This window comes from Lolium rigidum, chromosome 4, assembly GCF_022539505.1.
Source record: "Lolium rigidum isolate FL_2022 chromosome 4, APGP_CSIRO_Lrig_0.1, whole genome shotgun sequence".
Lineage (NCBI taxonomy): Eukaryota > Viridiplantae > Streptophyta > Magnoliopsida > Poales > Poaceae > Lolium > Lolium rigidum.
Genome location: NC_061511.1, coordinates 38,424,918 through 38,445,610, shown reverse-complemented (window position 1 = coordinate 38,445,610; position 20,693 = coordinate 38,424,918). Strand labels below are relative to the sequence as shown.

Sequence of the window (20,693 nt, the reverse complement as noted above, 5' to 3'; positions counted from 1 at the left end):
AAATACTACCTAGCATAATCCGAATGCACAGATATATCTAAGTGTAATGTTGTAACGGAGATGATTTCGGTGACATGTCCTTGTAGACCGAAAGCAGTCAACGTTCCGCTAGTACGTGCATGATGTAGTCGTACTCGTCGATGATGGCTCCCAAGTGCATGAGATCAATTATAGTACTTTTCAATAAAAAAGGTTGTCGAATCCACGAGGAGCTGAAGGTATTGGTTAGCGGATTTGACAAGTAAACAATAATAGCAATGTGGTAGTTTTGGTATTTTCGTGTGTATAGTTTGCAATAAAATAAAGTGCGGAAAGTAAATTTAACCCAATCTGACTATATACCATCGGCAAGGTAGTACCTCATTGTGTACTCCCTCCCGTTGATGGTGTAGTTGCAAGCCGGCGCATCAAGTTTAGCTATATGGGCAAGAAGATGAGATCTATGCAACATATTGATACCATTGGGAGAATCCGGCAAACCAAAAAAAAAAAGCTATGCCAATTCTAAAAATCCTGAGATGTAATTGCTTCAAGCACAATTCGTCGGTTTTTTTTGCTCTAACCACACTACAAGCCTTGTCAAGCTTTCAGACATTTTTTTCATGTCCAATACATAAATCAATGATACCTAGCATACCGGAGACTATACATGTCCAAAGCGACACCTATTTAGAACTCTGTAAGTAAACGTGATTTAGATACCCACCAGCGGATCTTCGCAAGATGCCCCCATCCTAATTAGGTTTACCTTAACAAGTAGATTGTCACATTCCTCATGATTTATTAGTGCTCCTAGGCTCTAGATTTATTTAGTAGATAACCGGGACATCTTGCGAGAGCTCAGTGACATGGGTTACCTTGTGATTTACTACACCGTGGTTTCCGGAGTACAAGGCCGGGACATCTTGCGACTTCAGTGACATTGGTTAGCTCGTGATTTAGTTCTCCTTCATATAAGTAGTAGAAGACTAGGACATCAAGCAACCTCACTGACATGGGTTTGCTTCATTAGAGCGAAAAGTGTATCTACCACATTAGCACCAGTACCTGTTTTTTCAAAAGTACGTTCTTCGGTCTTTAAAAAATTTAAAATTAAATACCCACGTACAAAAAAACATTTTGAAGGTACGGTATAAATTAAGTAAGAAAATAGTTTGTATTTTGAACTACACAAGAAAGACAAATTTTTGGCATAAATCAGAATTTTCTTTCCCTATTACCCAGCCACAGATTTTTTTTGTGTAGCTCAAAATACAACAGATTTTTTACCGAAACGTTTTATGAGTATTCAGAACATGTGTATGCATTTTCGGAATTAATTTGATGATTTTTTAAAACATATAATTTCCATTTTCAAATGTTTTAAAAATCAGGAGCAATTAGAGTCAGTAAATCTAGCAGCTTATTTTTTGCTCGAAAAAACACTTCAACATGAGGCATCAGTGGTTGATGATAGATGGTAGGGATGGCCGAACCACACCTATATAAAAGGTACACCTGAGCAACTCGAGCTCGAGCTGGTCTCCCTTCCTCGCAATCCATCGAGCACTAGCAGGTTTAGCTCCCTCTCCACATCATGACATTTGTCTATCAACCATGCAGCATCATGTTCAACGTTCTGTAATTTGTGTTGGTGGGTCATGGTGGCTAGTGAGTACCTGGTGGACGTAGCTCCCGTAGCCTGCCAGTGTGGGCATCACTGTCGCTGCAGTCATCGGGTTTGCTGCGATAAGATACTTTCTCTATGATATTTTATATAAGTATACCCACACGGAAATGCCAAACGAAACCTGGGTACGCGTGCATCCAGTTATGAAAATTTAAAAAAATGTTATTTAAAAGTTTCAAAAAAATGTGAAGTAAAATTTTGCATGTACATATTATGTTGATACTTACTCGTGTGCGTTTTCATGAAAAAATATCATTGTATGTTGCCTACACAAAAATGACAAAATGCCCAAAATGAAACTAGTGAATAGGAATTGTACTATTCACAGGGATAGAAATTTACATTTTGTCATTTTTGTGTAGGCCACATACAATAATATTTTTTGGTGAAAACGCACAGAAGTAAGTATCAACATAATATGTACATGCAAAATTTTACTTCGCATTTTTTTGAAACATTTAAATAGCGTTTTTTCATTTTTTGGAAAACTGGGTGCGCCCGCACCCAGGTTCACAAACAATCCTGGAGTAGGGGGGCAATGCCCCCCTCCCGCTGGCCGTAGGGAAGCTCGGCCACAACTATCGAGTATCATCAACCAATGACGCTACATAGCGCACTGACTCTTCATCTTGAAATGCAAGACAACAAAATTAAGGGGGTGAAATACTGGAAGAAATTCAGCTTCCTTAGTTAATGGAAAACATACAAAAACAGAATTTTTCAACTAGAATAGGATGAAGGCACCATAGTTGGCGTGGTTATCTTGAAATTTCTTATTACAGAATACTATAAGAAACTATTTGGTGTACCGGCTCTGAAATCTTGTTCTTGATGATTGAGGAACATAGTTATCATATTTTAAAGTTTTCAAAAGCTGAGAGTTGCATCTTAACTACTGAAGTCACGGAGAAAGAGGTCTCTGAGGTCATTTCTCAAATGAAACATAATAAGAATCCTAGGCCTGATGGGGTTCCCAATAGATTCTATCAGCATTTTTTGGATGTCCTCAAATCTGATCTAACGTGTTTGTTTGAATAGTTGCAATCCGCAAATTTTTCTTTGTTCAAACTAAAATTTGTAGTTATAAATTTATTGCCGAAAAGGATGCCTCTAGCATGGAGAAATATAGACTGATCTATTTGTTGAATGTTTAGTTTCAAAATCTTTGGGAAGGTTGAGACTAACAAGATAATATTTGTTGCACAGACTGTTGTGCGACCAAATCATGTGACTTCCATGCCTAAATTGTTGTCCTGCATGAAATAATTCATGAGTTGCATAAGAAATAGTTGCACGGTGTCCTCTTGGACAAAGTGAATTGGTCTTTATTTCAACAAACTTTGCGCCACCTGAGTGGTCTGAAGGTGGTGAGGTTTTGTCCACGGTGGTAGTTTTCGTATCAAGGTCAACGATGATATTGGTCACACACACTTGAGTGTGTCCTCTTACTGCATAGTAGAATAGTCTTTCTCTCATTAAGAGCATTTACTTATTGCTATTTACTTTTAGTACTTTACATTCTTTGCAAACGACAAACCCAAAACACCAAAACTAATGCATCCTTTTTATTGTTTTACTTGTCAAACTTTCTAACCACTACCTTCAGCTACTCGTGGGTTCGACAATTTTTTTTATTAAAACGTACTACAATTGATCTCCTGCACTTGGAAGCCATCAGCGCCACCGGTGGGTTTGGAGCCCTTGTTCCTTCCGTAGCCGCCGTGGTGCGGGTTGCACTTGAATTCGAGGACGGCCAAGAGGATGTAGAGGATGCTCTGGATGGCGGTGGCCTGTGCCCATAGGTGGGCGTCGGGGTGAGGTGCGGCAGGCTCGGATGGTGCCATGAAGGGATTGCGACCAGCCGCAATGGCTAGGGTTGGGCGAAGGAGGAAGAGGAGGAGCAGAAGCGGTTTAGAAATTTTTGGCTGACACCACACTACAAGAAAATCATCACCTAAAGACGTTGAATATAAGACGCATTTGTTTTCGTCTCTACAATAGGGAGCCGGCTCATCGTAGGGACGTTCCTTTAGACGCTCCACATAACGTCTCAAGATTTCTATTTATTGACTAACCAAATAAATGAATTTGCAAATTTGTGGGTATTAGAGACGAATTTTTATGTTTTTTCCCGTCCATGATCTTTCCCAATGTATCTGTGAATTATTAATATGGATATTCTGTCCAGTTTTGATTTTCTTTTGATATTAATGAATTTATTCCAGTTTGCTCGTGCTAGTTGAAATAATGGTCCTTGCTTGTACGCGAACCTAAATATGAAGAGAAAAGTCAGTTTTTATTTGAATTTCCAAGTAAAAATAATTTTGGCAACACATATCTATTTTGAGACGCTATATCCAAAATATTGTATGTACAAGTAAAATATTGTATGTACAAATAAAATACTTTATGTACATATATACATAATTTGTATAAGATGAGCACCCTGTATATACGTAATAAGTATGGACTCATGTATAATGTAAACATGAATAAAGCATCTCTAAAATATATTGAGACGCAAACTTGGCGTGTCTATTAAAACGTCTCTACGTGGGTAGACATGCTTTCGAGCGTCACTATGAAAGCGTCTTTATGTACATAGACACGCTTAGCAAACGTCCTTATGTTACTTGAGACGGTGCATAAGGAGACGATCCTATGACGCTTTATGAAAGCGGCTATACAACCCTCTAGAGATGAAATATCACGTCTTTAGCATTTAAATTTAGCGTCTCTACATGTCTGTTATGTTGTAGTGCCATGTGAGAATATTGATCACACATGGGACTTTTCATTGCATGTATATATAGAAAAATATTACAATTCTAACCATACATGAGAGATCACACAAATAAAGACCCTCGATGATTTAGGGGGTACGTCACGCTCCGAGACATATATCCGTCTAACAGTTCATAACCATCGGATTGACCAAAACAAGCGGAACTGGTTCATTTGGGGTACCACAAAATTCTCTTTTTGGAAGATGGGGGCGATCATTTGAAGTTTTGACAGGGCATCTTTTTTTCGAAATGGGGGAGCTTTTTTATTAGATTATTCACAAACCTTACAAGAACAATACAAAAGATTAACCTCGAAGCTACCTCACTAGACCTACAGTGGGATGAAGGGGGTGACAATACACCAACTCACATCATCCAAAAACCAAATGCTTCCTAAACCGTCCAATAGCAGGTGAGAAGCACATCCAGTCAAGCAGACTCTCCGTGCACGCCAACACACACGCCACAGAAGTTGCTACCGCTGTCTTCCTTGATTCCATCTTCAAGAGAAATCATCGCATTAACCTTGCAAGACCTGCCGTCGATGCCACCATGACGCCATACGGCTCCACCATCATGCACGCATACATCATCCCGCATCCATCGTCGATACCCTTCAGCACCGTGCTACCGAGACTCAATGCCAACAATGTGGTAGATGAATACCACTCCACCAACATCCGCCATCATCTAGCAGTTGCTCCAAAAACGATGCGCCAAGAGGTAGAACGACGCAGGGCGCGCCGCCATCGTCCGATCTGGGAGACCCAGATCTAGGGTTTCCCCCGGAGCAGCACGAGAGTGTAGATGCAGGCTGCGACAACGATGCCTCCAAGAAGGTTGCGACGTGTAGCGCCGCCATCGCCCGCCAAGAACGGAGTCGGAGCACGGTTTTCACCGGCAGGCGCGCATCCCCACCTCGCTGAGTGTAGTGCCGAGGAAAGCAAGATGGCGCCTTCGACAAGGTAGCGACGTCGACCGACGCCGCCATCATCCGCCAAGACCGAGGTCGAGGCTCAATTTTCACCGGCCGCCATGACACCCCGGACTAGATCACCATTGCCGGAGACCCGTGTGAGATCCCATGATCCCCACACAGGACTACCAGCCTGGCCGACCACCTCCGACGAAGAAGATGACCACCACCACCATGTCCGAGGCTGCTGCCCCATGTTTCCGCATGACGCGAGAGATGCCCACGAACGCCTCACAGCCAAGGAGGCAGAGCCACGACATGGAATTTTGAGCCCACCCCAGCCAACGGACCTAGATTGGACCCGATCTTCACAGTCGCCGCCTGCAGATCGACGCCATGGCCGTTGCCTCCCTGCGCCGCCGCATCAAGGAGAGGCATGGCCGGCCGCCGCCGCCGTGCCCTCCGGTCGTGGGGGCGAGAGGAAAGGCCGCCGCCACCACCACGCCGTAGGGTTTTGCCCGGCAGCGCTTTCGACGACGGCGACGGGGGAGGAGGGCGCCCTAGGGAGAACGGAGTAAGGGTTCCGGTGGCTGGGCCCCGGCGGGCGGGGGGGAGAGGAGGTTAGGTCGCGGGGGTGGGGGGGGGGGAGGAGACCCGAGTCTTTATTGATGTCTCTCCTTGATATCCTACTAGTAGTAAATGAACTGCTTTGCTACAAAAGGGCGAGACAGGGCTCCTTCCAACGGAACGGAATGCTTGGGCTGCTTCAGGAATCAGGAGGGTGCCTACTCAAGTACTTCTTGACTTGCTACTGGGATAAACCCCTGGTTTCAAGCCACAAGCCCAAGATGATGCCCACTGATCATCTACAAAGCATACATCAAGTTTCTACCAACATCAACACAAGGGGAAAACAATCTCATGTTTGCCAAAAATAAAAGAAAATGGTGACACTTCCTTGCATTGTGCTACATGGGCATGTACGTAAAATCAAAAATGTTTCCATGTTTTGGTTAAACTAGTTGAAAGTGGGAACATGCTACCTGAACTCTTGAGAAAGAAAAATTGTGACAAGGAGACGGCATGCAAGATGTTGTCCACATTCGAACTAAGCATAAAGGTGGAGACTCTAATGAAACCTGATCCTGAGTTCAAATATCTAGTTTGCTTAGAAAGGAATACAGTGTTAAGGAGACGGCATCCAAGATGGTGACCACATTCCAAAATATGGTGGAAACTCTATTGAAAGCCGGTGCCGAGTTCAAAAATCTAATTTTTCAAAGGCTGTACCGAGCTCAACAAAATTTGCAGGTTGTTGTCCATGGAGTCTGTTATTTTAAAAAAACCGAAAACGGTATTTAAAATAGGCTTCAGGGAAAAACATAGAAAAGTAGTAGTGCATTGCAGTATCTTGATACATCGGTGACATCAGGCAAAAACCATTCAGTGATAAGATCATGTAATGAAATTAAGCTCATATAACATTGTTTCAGGACTTGTTACAGAAACAACAAGCATTGCATGATACACGCAGTTGCAAACAAATTATCAAATTAAACTGATAGTATAATGAAACAAACTCGAATCATTCTAGTTCCTGCTGGCATGCACGGAATGTAATGCCCGTGTTCCAGGACTTAAATTATTACATAACCATAGGTAGGTCTCGTTGCAAATAATCAAACAAAGAAGCATCTGCTGATAGATACCATGACAGTGTCGTGTTCTTCCAAATGTGTAGGCAAATAAAATGTGACTTCTTCTTACCGAAGGCGGGAGGTAAACTGCATGCGTTTCTTGGGAAATTAAGAACGGAGCTCCGGAACGTGCTTCAGTTTGTTGTGCATCTGCTTCAGATCCCAGTCAGCCTTGAAGTCCCTGTGTAGACCCAGCAGCCAGAGCTTCTTCAGGGACCCAAGGCAGTCGATGCCATGAGGGGCCATGTTCATCTCACGGAGTGACACGATGTAGATCCCGTGAATGGCCGGGATGGCATTGTCCTCGATTACCAGTTGATTGACATTGGGCATATTCTTCAAGACGAGTGTCTTCAGTTTAGGAAAGCACCCTGCAGAAAGAACCAATATAGCTGCACTACTCACCCGGTTGAGGCTGAGATAAGTGAGAGCCGGCACTTGAGATGCCAGCAGCTTCAACGGGTCTTCTTCCCCAAGGTTGCACCAGCTTAGGGCCAGATACCTGAGGTACCTCCCAGAGCCCTGGAATATCGGGCAGTTGAGTGTCCCATGTGCCCAGCCGCCTCTGACTATCAGCCTGGTGAGCTTGGTTGAAATTGGCTTGAGCTTTTCGAATGAAAGTGTCTCCCTCTCATCACTTGCAGAGAGTAATACGCTTGATAGTAGTGGCATATATGAGAGGGCCTCGAAAAGATCTTCACAGTTGGATGCATTGATGTTATCAATCCAAACAGTCTGCAACTTAGTCATTTTCCTCAGTTGCTGCGACAAGTCTTTGCTGGCACAGACGGTCTCGAGAGTCTGCAGATCATGACAGTTGGAAATCATCTTAGGCGCTTCCACTCCAACAAAGTATCTGAACTCCGTCTGCCTCTCATCAGCAAACCTGTCAGCAAAAAGGTGGCGTAGCTTCTCAACCTTCACAATTCCTGGTGGTAGCTTCACTATTTTTGTTTGCTTGATGTCCAGGGTCTCGAGGTTTGAGAGTTTTTCAATACTGTCTGGCAGCGACTCGATATTGGTGCGCCTTAAGCCGATGTACCGGAGATTGAACAGATTCCCGATGGTTTCTGGCAATTGGCTGATTCCAGAGTCTTGGAGCTCAAGAACAGTAAGGTAGTTGGATCCAGACAAAATTGAGGAAATCATGCTGGTAGAGGAGGCAATCGACATTACGGTCCGGAGTCGCGGGAATTTCACTCCAGCAGCAGCTGGCCTACTGCCGTCACCCTTCCAACCACATGTCGAGAAACGGCGAACCTCTGTATCCGTGTTAATCATCTCACCCTCATCATTCGCGGAGCCAAACCTCTCTTCTTTTGCAATATCAAGAGCCAGGCTTCGGACAATGTCATGCATCTTACAGGTAGTGACCCTAGAGAGCTCATCCCTCTCCACCACTTCCAACATATTCCGGCTTATGAGTTCCATGAGATTGTCCTCCGCCACTTCCTCTGCCGTGCTCTGGTCTTTCCTGATCGCAAATCCTTCAGCAACCCACATTCGCACAAGGCTCTCCCGTGGCATGGGATAGTCTTCAGGGAACAAGCTGCAGTACAGGAAGCAGTTCCTGAGATTACCTGGCAAGTCATGATAGCTCAGAATAAGAATAGCTTGCACATGGTTGTTTTCCTGCAGTTTGCTCCTGAGTTGATTGTACATCTGGTCCCAGGCGTGCTCTGTTGGTTCCTTCTTGGACAAAAGGCTACCACAAGCTACAATGGCCAATGGCAGGCCATGACACCTATCAGCAATAGCAGCAGCCACTGTCTCAAGCTCTGGAGGGCACCTAAGCTCCGGAGGGCACTTGCGGTCAGGGTCAGGGCTGGTGTTGTGGAAAGCCCTTGAGCAGAAGAGCTTGTATGATTCGGTGCTACCCAGTGGCTGGACTATCATGCGACGACCGTTATGAGCAATAGCTGCAACCTTTTCCTTCCGGGTTGTGATCATAACACGGCTTCCTTGGCTACCCTTGAATGCATTGTGCATCTGATTATATGCTTCTTCATTCCACACATCATCAAGAACGATCAAACATTTTTTGTATTGTAGTGTCTTCTGTATTGCATTTGTTAAGTCATCGACATCTGGTTTGGCACTAACAGGTTGTGACTGGCCTATCTTGGAGAGCAGTTTGGTCAGCAGATCAACTACATCATATTTCTGTGACACCACAATCCAAGCCTGACCACCAGGGAAGTTGCCTTTCTCCCGATCATACACATTTCTCACAAGGGTTGTTTTCCCCAAGCCTCCCATTCCAGAAATTGTTATGACCGTGCTGTCTTTCTCATCGGTGCTCAGCCATTCAGTCAACTTACTCCTGTTCTCATCAATTCCCACTAGATCCTCATCACAAAAAAGCCCTTGAAAGCCGCCTCCAGACCGCTGCCTATCAATCTCTGCACGATCATTGTTTACAGGCACAATCGTATTAGTCCAGTAAGCTTGATTCTCTTTGACTTGCTTGAGCTCGATTTCTATCTCTGCTACCTCAACGACAATCTTACTGAAAACAATAGCGTTACGTGCACCTCCCATGTTGAACACGTACCGACTTAGGAAGTCTTCTTCGTTGACCTTAACAGCCTCATACAAGTACTTGTCAACTACATCTTCAACATGGTAGGCCAGATTCCTCACGCCTGTAATCCACTCCTTGATAACATTGTTGCTGAGATGTGAGCTGCCCAAATCTTGAATTACGCCATTCAACATCCTTAGCTCTTTATCAATCATTTTGATCTTTCCTGGCAATTCCATTAGTCCATTAACCTTCTTGGCTAACAGCTCTCCGGCAGCGGTGGCCGCTTTGCTTGCACCAATCATCCCAATCTTTGTCACAGCAGCAAGTATTGCCTCCGCCATTCCCTTCTGAAAAAAACACCAACATGGAATAAGTTAGGTATGCATCAACAAATTAATTTTGGTATAATGTGGCGCATTGCATATATAAATGATGTCAAACATAGCCGTAGCGTTGTCTAATATTTCAAACTAAGCAGGAAGAGAAACACTATTCTACATAAACCATAACATGCAGGAAGAGAAACCCAATTTTAAGGTATAAGCCAATTTATTAACTGGGGATTATTATCGTCCGCCATAACATGCAGGAAGAAAAACACTATTGTGCTTAAAGCACAACAAGAAAAAGAAGCGATGAAACATCATCTTTTTGGTTATGAGATAGGGTCTTTTGCGGTGAGATACTTTGGTATTCCCATTCATTTCAGAAAGCTAGACGAAGCTCGCAAGTGGGTAGGCAAACTCCTTTCATACGGGGATCTTCTGGTTCTCATTAAGTCGTTCCTAATGAGTCTTCCCATGTTTATGATATCCTTATTATAAATACATATATGGGTAAGAAAAAGGTTGGATTTTTATAGGTAAAGTTTCTTCTGGCAAAGTGATGGCCATAAAAAGTATAGACTTACTCGATGGAACATCATTTGTAGGACAAAGTATCAAGGGTTGGGAGTGGAGGTTTTAGAAATTAAGAACAATTGTTTATTGAGAAAATAACTCTTTAAATTACTTCCCGGGATGGAGTTTGGCATGAGCTACTCCAAAATAAATACCTTCACTCGACTTTCTTATTGCAAGTGAAGGGAAAATCCTCTAATTCCTCCTTCTGAAAAGGTTTTACGAAAGTAAAGAATGAGTTCTTTGAATGAGGTTGTTTCAATGTAGGAGACGATGAGAGTACTAGGTTCTGGGAGGATACATGGTTAGGTGATAGTCATTTATCTAATCAATATCTATCTTTGTTTAACATAGTCCAAAGAAAACAAGTTTAGTGGCTAACATTATGGCTTAGGTGCCTCTGAATATAGGTTTTAGACAAGCGATGACATATGGACTCATTTAGTGCTGTGTTTGATGGATGTTCAGTTAACCACACAATCTTGTGGGTTCGCTTGGAAGCTAATAACATTATGCTTGTTTATCATCAAATATTTATACCTTGATTATATGGATGATTATACGAGCTGCATTAGAAAATACTTGTGGAAAATGGAGGTGCCGCTTAAAATAACGATTTTCGTGTGGTTCCTTCATTGCTGGGTACTTCTCACGAAGGATAACTTCGCTAATAGAAATTGGCATGGTTGCAAAAAATATTGTTTTTATAATCAAGATGAATCAATACAACATTTGTTTTTGGTTTGCCCGATAGCAAAAGTTGTTTTCCGTATAGTGCACCTGCTCTTTAATATTATTCCTCCAAAAAATCGTACGAATCTATTTCGAGATTGGCTAGCGGGAGTTGTTAAAAAGATAGAGTGCAAATTCGAGTGGGAGTTTGCACTTTACTTTGGGCTATATAGAATGTGAGGAACAACTATATCTTTCCCAAGGCAAAAACTATTTTCTTCATGCAGGTTATACCTCTGGCTACCCATTGAATTCATATGTGATCTTAGCTACAACCAATGGAGAAGTGTGAGTATTTGGATAGTCAGTGCATGCGGCTAGAGACTGTTGCTCGGGGTATGTACATCCAGTGCCGCTGGCATTTTGATTTCAGATTAACACGATATTGTAGATCAGTCACTTCATCTTATCTTTTATTTTCACATGGTTGATGCATGTATGGCCCTATGTGACACATGATGCATTCCATTGTAAAACCATAAATCTTTGAATAGGGAAATAAAACGCCGCATGCATCAATCGATGCAGAGGCTAGGGCCTATGCCTCCATTTCGGAAAAAAGTAATCACATTTTAATCCTTGTTTTACGGAGGATTGCCAAACATCTATACCTAATCGCATAATACATCAAAATGCCCCGTACCGGTTTGTTTAGTTTTCAGAACTGCTCTGCCGCGGCTTTCTTTTTCTCCCGTAGACTTCAGCCGCCGCGCACGCACCAGGCTCGCCTGGCCGCCATGGGTCGAGATCGCGAACAGGGCCACCACTGGGCTTTTTTTTCAAAATATCGCAATGCTGGCTCACGGATGAATATTTCGTGTCAATAGTCCCACCTCGCTCGCCTATAACGAGTTTCACCGATTTATATGCCTAAAATTTCTGGATTATAACAAGCTGATTTGGAACAATAAGAATCAGCAAAGATGGAACGCAGGAATCGAACGAATGCTGTTGAGGGACCCGATTGAAAGAGAGAATTAAACGAAGGAAAGGGATCGCGATCCGCAGATTTTGGGGAAGGAGGAAATTAAAGAAGCGCATAAGGTTGGAATCGATCAGACAAAATTGGGAAAAAGCCTCAGACCCGGAGGAGAGATCCCGGCGCGAGCGGTGGAGCCCTGGCCGACCGCCGACGTCATCGGGCGTCGCGTGCGCCGTCGCGTGAGAGGGGGAGAAGGGGCCGAGGAACTGGTGCAGGGCGGCGTGGCGCTGGTGGTCTGCAGGGAATTGAGTCTACCAAGTGGGGAGATTATCGGATATGGTTTGGGTGGTCAACTCGGTTGCTAGCTGGGCCAAGCAAAGATTGTGGTCTGGGCTCTGCACCGGCAGGTCCTTAGGTGAGAGGGTCTCTCCTTTTTTTTTTTGTTCTATGGAGTCTTTCTTAGAAAGATGATCTGATGGAGTCTACGATTGTCAACTAAGCCCCGTTAGAAAAAAAAAGCAGCAGCATCATTCTTGGAGCTAATATCCAATGATCTGAAGGATATCAGACGAATTTGCGGAAAAGAAAAGAGGAAGAAAAACGAATATAGCCTGATGAGGGGCGTTGACTTGGGGAGGTGCCACTGTTGGTCGGACCAAGCTCGATAGGCCAATACTGGCGTTGGCGAACGGAGCAAGGGTCGGGAGGCGCCTCGACGCCATCGCCATGAACCAGCGGAAAATGCGCCCCACCGGGAGGGATGAGGAGCGAGGACGTGAGGTGATATCTAAGCCCCAAGCCACTAAGTGCCAGGCAGAACAAGCTTGTCCCGTCGTAAGGGGTCATGATGTTTCTCGGCGAGGCGAGAATGAGGCGCTCCTCCGCTATGTCAACTCGAACTCCTACACAAACCGATTTAGTACCTACGTGCTAACAAAAATTAGGGAAAGTGGGTTCTAGGAGAGGCTTTTTTGCCCGTTGTTTCCACTGGTTGCGATTCAGTAATTACAGTTTGGGTTCTAGGAGAGGCTTTCTCGTGATGTACAAGTAGAATTCAGAAGAAAAAAATTTGTTCCATGGTTTATATCTCTATGATTTTGGCTTTGCAAAATAAGTTCGAGGAGAGCAAAAACTTTGTTGGCCCTCTTCTTGAATTTCTCAGCCGTGAAATATTTTGTATCATCTTATTTCAGTGGTTCTGATACGATCATATTCTGAATCTGTAAAGTGCACACAAAAATAGTAAATGTGCCTCCACCTGGAAAATTTGGATACACAATTTAGTTTTACACACAGACCTACCAGTTGAGGTTTATGCAGATTAATAATCATGGTAATGGTCTACAAAGCTGAGTTACAACACTAACTCAGTTTAGTTCGAGCAGGCATTTCAACATGTGAACACCATCAACTATCCGAGATGATATTTCTACCATGAAAGATCGGTTTTATGGTCTTTAAATAATTATTAGATCTAATTATTATTAGCTTCATGTGAAGAATCTTGCCAGATCGACAACACAATAGTCTCTATTTGTACAAAATCAGTCTATCATGTGAGCCATTGTGTTTGTTTTGATATTTTTATATGACAGCTAAATGGATGACAATGAATGTAGTTTTATATCTTGGTAGCATGTAAATTAGAGTTTATTTGGGGATAATTTTTGTAATAGAGTTAAACTATAATAGCAGCCAACGATTTATTCGTCTTCTTTTTTCTCTTCTTAACGCCAATGGTACATTAATGTGGCACTACCATGTACGGTGTAGCGTAATTGAATTGGCGGTTAGGTTTACCAGTGAACACACTTCTAACTATGGTTGATTAATGGGACAAACTTATGCCAAGAAAAGCATACGCAGTGTGCATAAGTAGCATATTACTGATGTTTTTAGTATTGATTACGACGGTGACCAAGACGAAAAGTGTCAACATACTTTACAGGAGCATTTGAATATTTATTTATTCCGGTGCAACGCACGGGCACTTTTGCTAGTAATAATAAATGAGCTAAGATTTCTGCGGTCAACGCTTTTTTTCTGGACCATTTTACCCTCCCACCAAATCACATAGTACAATATGCCACTGAACCGTTATGTTCTATCCCTCCCAGCCAATAGGCATCACCAGCAAAGTAACCTCGAGCATAGTGCTGTCAAAAAAAAAAAACCTCGAGCATAGTCCTACCCGAACTAGCTAGGGGTTGGCCTGCATCTTACAGTACCTACCTAGGGCCTCTATATATGTGATCGACCGTCCCTGATAAACCCATGACATCGCATCTCGGAGAGGCAACAAGAGATACTGCAGCGGCAACAGTAGAGACGTCCATGGCTGGTGGCCGGTTCTGGGAGTGACATGGTCGGGTAGGCGTGACGAACAATTCCTCTCCCGAACGCAGCCGGATTCAGTGGTCTTGGGCTGATCTGCTGATGGACTTGCAGTACATCTATGGCCGGACGCTGGTCATGGAGTCATGGAAACCGACGGCGACCCGGCTGCTCGTGTTGGACATCCATTGGTGGAACGACATCGTTGACGAGATGAAGGATAAGTGCGCGGACTGTCCGACCTAGCCGCTCCCTGGCAGGAGGTCGTCCAGCGCCTCGAAAGATTTTGATTTCAACATTGATCTAATAGAGCCATCGTCACTGTCGGAGGAGAGAATGATGCGCGAGTACTCCTAGCTTATTTTTTTGAGATCGCTTGGACATAATTCGCTTCTTCTATCTCGGGTCAACGAGGATGTAGCGGAAATTCCTGGCCGTACGGGTCTTCATCGGCCTCTCGCTCTTCCTCGAATCAGGCCTGGACATCTTCATCAAGGCCCTCAACGATATATACTCAGTCTTCCACAACGAGAGCAGCGGGCATACGTAGGAGGACCCGCTGCAAGCCTGCAACGGAACGTGCCGTAGGAGCCAGTGAGGGAGAGCAGACCAGCCATATTGACATAGCCCGGCGCTGGGTTTCCATGATCGGTACCCTGTAAGACAATGTCCCGTCAGGCCAGCCATGCCCATATCTACATAGCGAGGTAAAACAATGATCTGACAAAATCATCCGCTTTGAGCTTTATATATCTGCAGAGCTTGTGTGTCCTATAAAAGTTGCTGAAATTCAGATGATCGGCAACAACTGCATTACTGCAACTTGTGGATATAACGAGGCTCCTCTGTCTATTTTTTTGCTCCAGCTTATCCCTGCGCGGGCGTCCTGCTCTACCATCTGGTACTGCTACAGTGCTACTGCTCCTTGTCATTGGTGCTATTACGTGTAGCTTTCGATGTGCTACTTGTGGTGTTGATGCGTAAAGATAATATTAAGGGACCGTAGAAGTGCTGCCAATTTTTTCTCAGGTATATGTGCTCCATAAAATGTGTTGAACTGGGTAGAATTTTTCTCTCTGAAAAAAAGGCCCAGGAAGTGGGGGAAATAATGAGAGCGCAAAATTTTGAAACTGTATTTGGAATGCAAACATCCGGAAGAAGGTGAAAGTTTACTCTTTGAAGGTGGCCACACGATCTTTGGGAGTTCAAACTAATCTCTATAATCGTAAATCATTGAAGATCCAATCTGCAATTTATTTTATACTGAACCTGAAGACACTGGTAGAAAAATGGCCTTTAGTCGCGGTTCGCAACTGCCATTAGTCGCGGTTGCGCAACCGCGACTAATTAAGCGCGACTAAAGGCCCCCCCTTTAGTCGCGGTTGCTTACGAACCGCGACTAAAGGCCCGTCCACGTGGGCGGCTACCGTGCGCCTGGGCGAAGGACCTTTAGTCGCGGTTGGTGTCCCCAACCGGGACTAAAGGCTATTTCGTTAAATTTTTTAAATTCATTTGGATTTCTAATTTCTTTTCACTCCGTTTTTTTTTTCTTTTTTTTTCAGAATTTCTCTCATTTCAGTTATTTGCATAGCTTAGTCTCTATCTCTAACTACACTTATCTCTAGTCAAATTACTTACTCGTGGTCAAACTTCCTGCTCGGTCACCCATCCTCCCACTACTCCACCTCTAGCACGCTTAACTTCCAAGTTCCATTCTGTTCCGCATCCAAGTGCTTCGCGCGCATGTATGTGATAGTAGTATCATATCAATCCTATTAACATGCTGATCGATCTCATATTTCTTTATTGTTTGAATTTCAAATAATTATTTTAATAAACAAAAGTAATGATGTAATAATAATATTGAATAAATAAATAAACATTAACTTTTTAATTTGTATTATTTTTAATTTTATTAATTAATTAAATATTTTTTTGCCAAACCTAAAATCTAAAAATTTGAAAATCTAAAAATTGGGTAAAAATGATAGTAATCTTTATGCAGAATGAAATTATTAATTTTAGGTTTTAAAAAATTAAAAAAAATATAAAATCCATAATTTACAGAAAAAACTAAAATCTTCCTGCTTTTGTATTTCCATTTGGAATTTTGAGAATCTAAAAATTGGCTAACCGGGTAAACCCGGGTGAAATCGGATGTAACTTTTTCCCAGGATTTTTTTGATATATTATACGTTTTTTTCCGACGTCGTATGCAAAAGTTATTGCGGTTTTACCATTTTTTAAACTTTTTTTTGCAAAAAAAGTGAAAATTCGAATTTCTTAATTTCTCCGAATAGTAGGTTGCATAACATACAAGAATCTGAAAACAATTTTTTTTTTGAATTTTCTATCATTTTCTTTTGTATTTTACAAACCAAAAAAAGCGATCCACGGGGGGGGGGTGGTGCAGGGTGCGTGGGAGTAAAAAAACTCGGAAAAACCTTTAGTCGCGGTTGGGGACACCAACCGCGACTAAGAAGCCCTTAGTCGCGGTTGGTGTCCCCAACCGCGACTAAGGCTTTCCGCCGACCGCATCCCTCCATAGCCCTTTAGTCCCGGTTGGTGTTACCAACCGCGACTAAAGGGGTACCCTTTCGTCGCGGATGGAGCATTAGTCACGGGTCGCCTCCCGAACCGCGACTAAAGCCCCCTTTAGTCGCGGTTCGAATATTTCCGGGACTAATGGGGGTGAACGGAAGCCTCTTTTTCTACTAGTGAGACGAACTTCTTGCTGCGTTGTTGAATGCAGTAAAGCTAGAGCTCCCAGATTTTCCCTTACAGATATATATAGGATTTACCCAATGAAAGCAAATTCATTAAAAAAAAGGTCCTGAATGGTCACTAAACCTCTTGAATATAACAAAATAATGATATCCACATCATGCTCCGGTTATGGAGGGCTTGGCACCACATGAACAAGAAAGGCGATTTTCTGATTAATAACCTGGAGTCATATTTCCGAACTGTAACTCCAGCGGATTTCCCATGCCTAAGGTAAAACCTCTAACCAGCAGCACAAAATTCAGTTTCTTGCAAATATATTAATATTTTTTTATGAGAATGGGAAGTTCTGAAATAGTACTTTTCGGGATACTCTTTTCAAGTGTATAATTTTTCAAAAAGGATGTTCAGACGCCATAGCAACACACAGGTTTTGTCCTAGTATTAACTAATATTGAAACACGAATTCTAATTTACCCAGAAGATAGTGCGTATACGTTAACCTGAGAGTAGTCAATAAGAAAATAATGACATACCGACTGGAGTGGAGACTTATCCTGGAACCTATAGGTGTTCTATAAACCGTGAACTAGAACATATAGTGAGATGGATGTCCAGTACTGTGACCAAATCCTGCATCAAAAAATATATATGTAAAAATATGTTTTGTTCAACAGATGTAACAAAATCGTGGCCCTAGTTAGTGCAAGCTGACAAAGGTTACCTAATTATAATGTCAGACGGTATCTCCGCATAATAAATACATTCTTTTGATCGAAAAAACATTTAGTGTCAGTGACTTTAAGTAACCTCAACGAAGAAAAAAGCTATTAAACTCACTATCCACATACTCCCTCCAATACAAAAAAAAAAAAAATCCTATTTTCTTCCGTGCTAATATCTGACCAGCCGTTTCTCTATTACCATATAAATTATATGAGAAGAAAATTAACTTCATTTGAATCGAATACTTTCTCATGCATACGCGTTCATGTATCACACAAAGTACGGTGTAATTGTTTGGCAAAAGTTTTTCAGAAGAAAACTAAACAGACCTTACACTCCCAAAAGGGATATTTATTTATGAACTGAACTTCTTTTTCTAAGGTCAAATAAAATCGTACTTTTGAAATCAGTATGTTTTGTCCTAGACTAGTATTGAATGCTTTTCTGCAACACCTAGCATTGTTCCATTTGACGTAGGGTACCGGCGATGTTTTTATGGAATCTACATGAGTGTGGTAAATTTTATATGGATTCTATGTATAAAGCATTAGTGCAGTAGGACAGTTGTTAATAACAAAAAAATGGAAGATGTAAATTACACTAAAACCTACAGTTTTTTGCATGGTATCTTCGTCGAGGTGTAATCATCACCAAAGATAACTTGCAAAATGCAATCGGCATGGCAGTAAAATGTGTCTTCTGTACCACGACAAGACTATCAAGATATGATCTACCTTCTACCCATGATGCAACGTTGAAAATATATGTTTAAAATACTTACTAGGGTGCAACCAATTGCTGTTATATGGTCACTATGGCTATGGAAAAATTGTTCTCTCATACATGTTATCTACGGGTTCACAACTACACACTATTCATGGTCGTCTCTACAGTGTGTGCAACATCGCGATCTGTTTATGCGGGTGTCTACACAGCTGGAGGATACAACCAGGGTTACTTTTAACCTAACATGGGTGGCACCATAATCTACGGATTGGTCCTCCATCACCTTTGGCGCCCCTACAGTTTCTATCATGTTCACTAGTAGTGCGCCTTGTGCCTTTTATTTTTCTGTTGATACTATTGAATTTGGGCGCTATGTGTATCCTAGTTATTCAGATGTCAGATGTAATACTTAAAACTTTTAAGTAATAAATCACTAAATTCTCATCAGATCCCTGCACAGTGCACTCCCTCCCCTCCTGATCTAAATTCCAGTGGCGCCCTGTTGAAGTAGCTATTGTCCGCTCCTTACCAACTAGAAGTAGAACATGTGGTTCGCCGTGCTCTAGATGGGCATGGCCCGATGACAACTTTCTGCTCCCGCGACGGGAAGCACCCACTCTCTTGTGAAATGTTTGCACATTTGCCACACTTTACTTAAAGATTTGGATTTTTTTTCACATGACCACCCCATGCCAGTGACGGATGGTGTGACAAATATGTAAATTGTGTGGCACCACTCGGCGTCCACCAAATTGCAGATGAAGTGACCTCCCCTGTCTCATCTAGAGGTTGGCGAGGGCACCAATTTGACCAGATCAAGAAGCCCCAGGGAGAGTTTTAAAAATAATAAAAAAACTAATTCGTGTCTAGGTAGACTTGAAACAAGATTGTTGGGTTGTAATCCTTGAAATGTTTTGAAGCAATGAGCTATCTATCGTCACTATCTTATATGCATATGGCGAGGTCTTATATGTTCCGTTAAGTATCCAAGTCAATGCTTTTTTGTTTTGTTTTGAAACTTTTCCAACGATCGGCATATGGCGAGGTCTTATATGTTCCGTTAAGAAAGACTATCTGAATCATTCATTCATGCAAAATAAATATGTAAAAAATTGGGAGACAAACCATTGGGAGTAAAAAAAAAAGCATGCCAGAAATGTTTTTTTTAGGAATGCAAGACACCTTCACAACTATGATTAAAACCAGTCGATTAATCTAGCATAAAGATAGTGACAAGAGTTCAACTTGATAGTACGTGGTAAACGCGCCAGAAGTTAAGGACATACCTAGTGGAGAGTTGTCCTCGAACCCGGCCTGTAGGTGTTTGACAAATCACCAACTATAACATCTAGTGAGATTGATGTGATGCGCGTGATCAAACCTGCATAAAAAATAGATGCTTTAAGTTTTGCATGTAGGCAAAAGCTTGGGCAGAGTTAACCAAACTTGAGCGCGCCCTAGCGATGAAATTTCGCAAAAGCTAGTTACGTAACGATAGTGTACGCGCGATGACTTGTTCAAGTATCCGTTGCAACTTGTTGAGATTGCGTGAGTTGAGCATCTGTCTCTTGCAGCGCGCGCGAATGAAATACAAGAAAGAAATAAATAAACTGGGCGCGACCATCCATCCATCCTCCTACGCAACGTGTAATAATCTTGCCTCTAATCCAAAGCGAGTTATTGGTGAAAGTCTGGTAACGTCAGTTAAGTAAGTTTCTGAAAGTGCCGTATGCGTATTGGCGTTTTTTTTCAGAGTGCCGTGTTTTCGTATCAGTATCGGCCTGACACTGATACAACCCATATTATCAGTATCAAGAAAAAAGTAGCAGAGGATTCTTGCTTGGAAAGATATTCCTCACCGGATCCATGCGCTCCGGTGGAGCGCTCTCGCCTGCCGACCAAGCAAGCCGTCCACCGCTCCCCTCCCAGCCAGAGCCAGACCAGGGGCACGTGGGTTCGCGCGCGGTGGTCTAGGAGGGCAGGGTCCGACGCCGACCGTCCGCTCCCGCGCCAGTACGCGCGCGCGTCCGCCCGC

The 20,693-nt window shown here is 42.8% G+C and overlaps 1 protein-coding gene across 1 annotated transcript; it reads right to left on the bottom strand.

Annotated features, from left to right (window-relative positions):
• Positions 1-6,831: 6,831 nt before the first annotated feature.
• LOC124708765 (disease resistance protein RPM1-like) lies at positions 6,832-20,029 on the bottom strand. Its single transcript, XM_047240431.1, has 3 exons — positions 19,945-20,029; positions 17,743-17,839; positions 6,832-9,942 (listed from the first exon to the last, which is right to left on the bottom strand). Exon 3 carries the CDS (start codon positions 9,934-9,936, stop codon positions 7,177-7,179), a length of 2,760 nt encoding a protein of 919 aa, XP_047096387.1. The 5' UTR covers positions 9,937-9,942; positions 17,743-17,839; positions 19,945-20,029; the 3' UTR covers positions 6,832-7,176.
• Between the last annotated feature and the right edge of the window lie 664 nt (positions 20,030-20,693).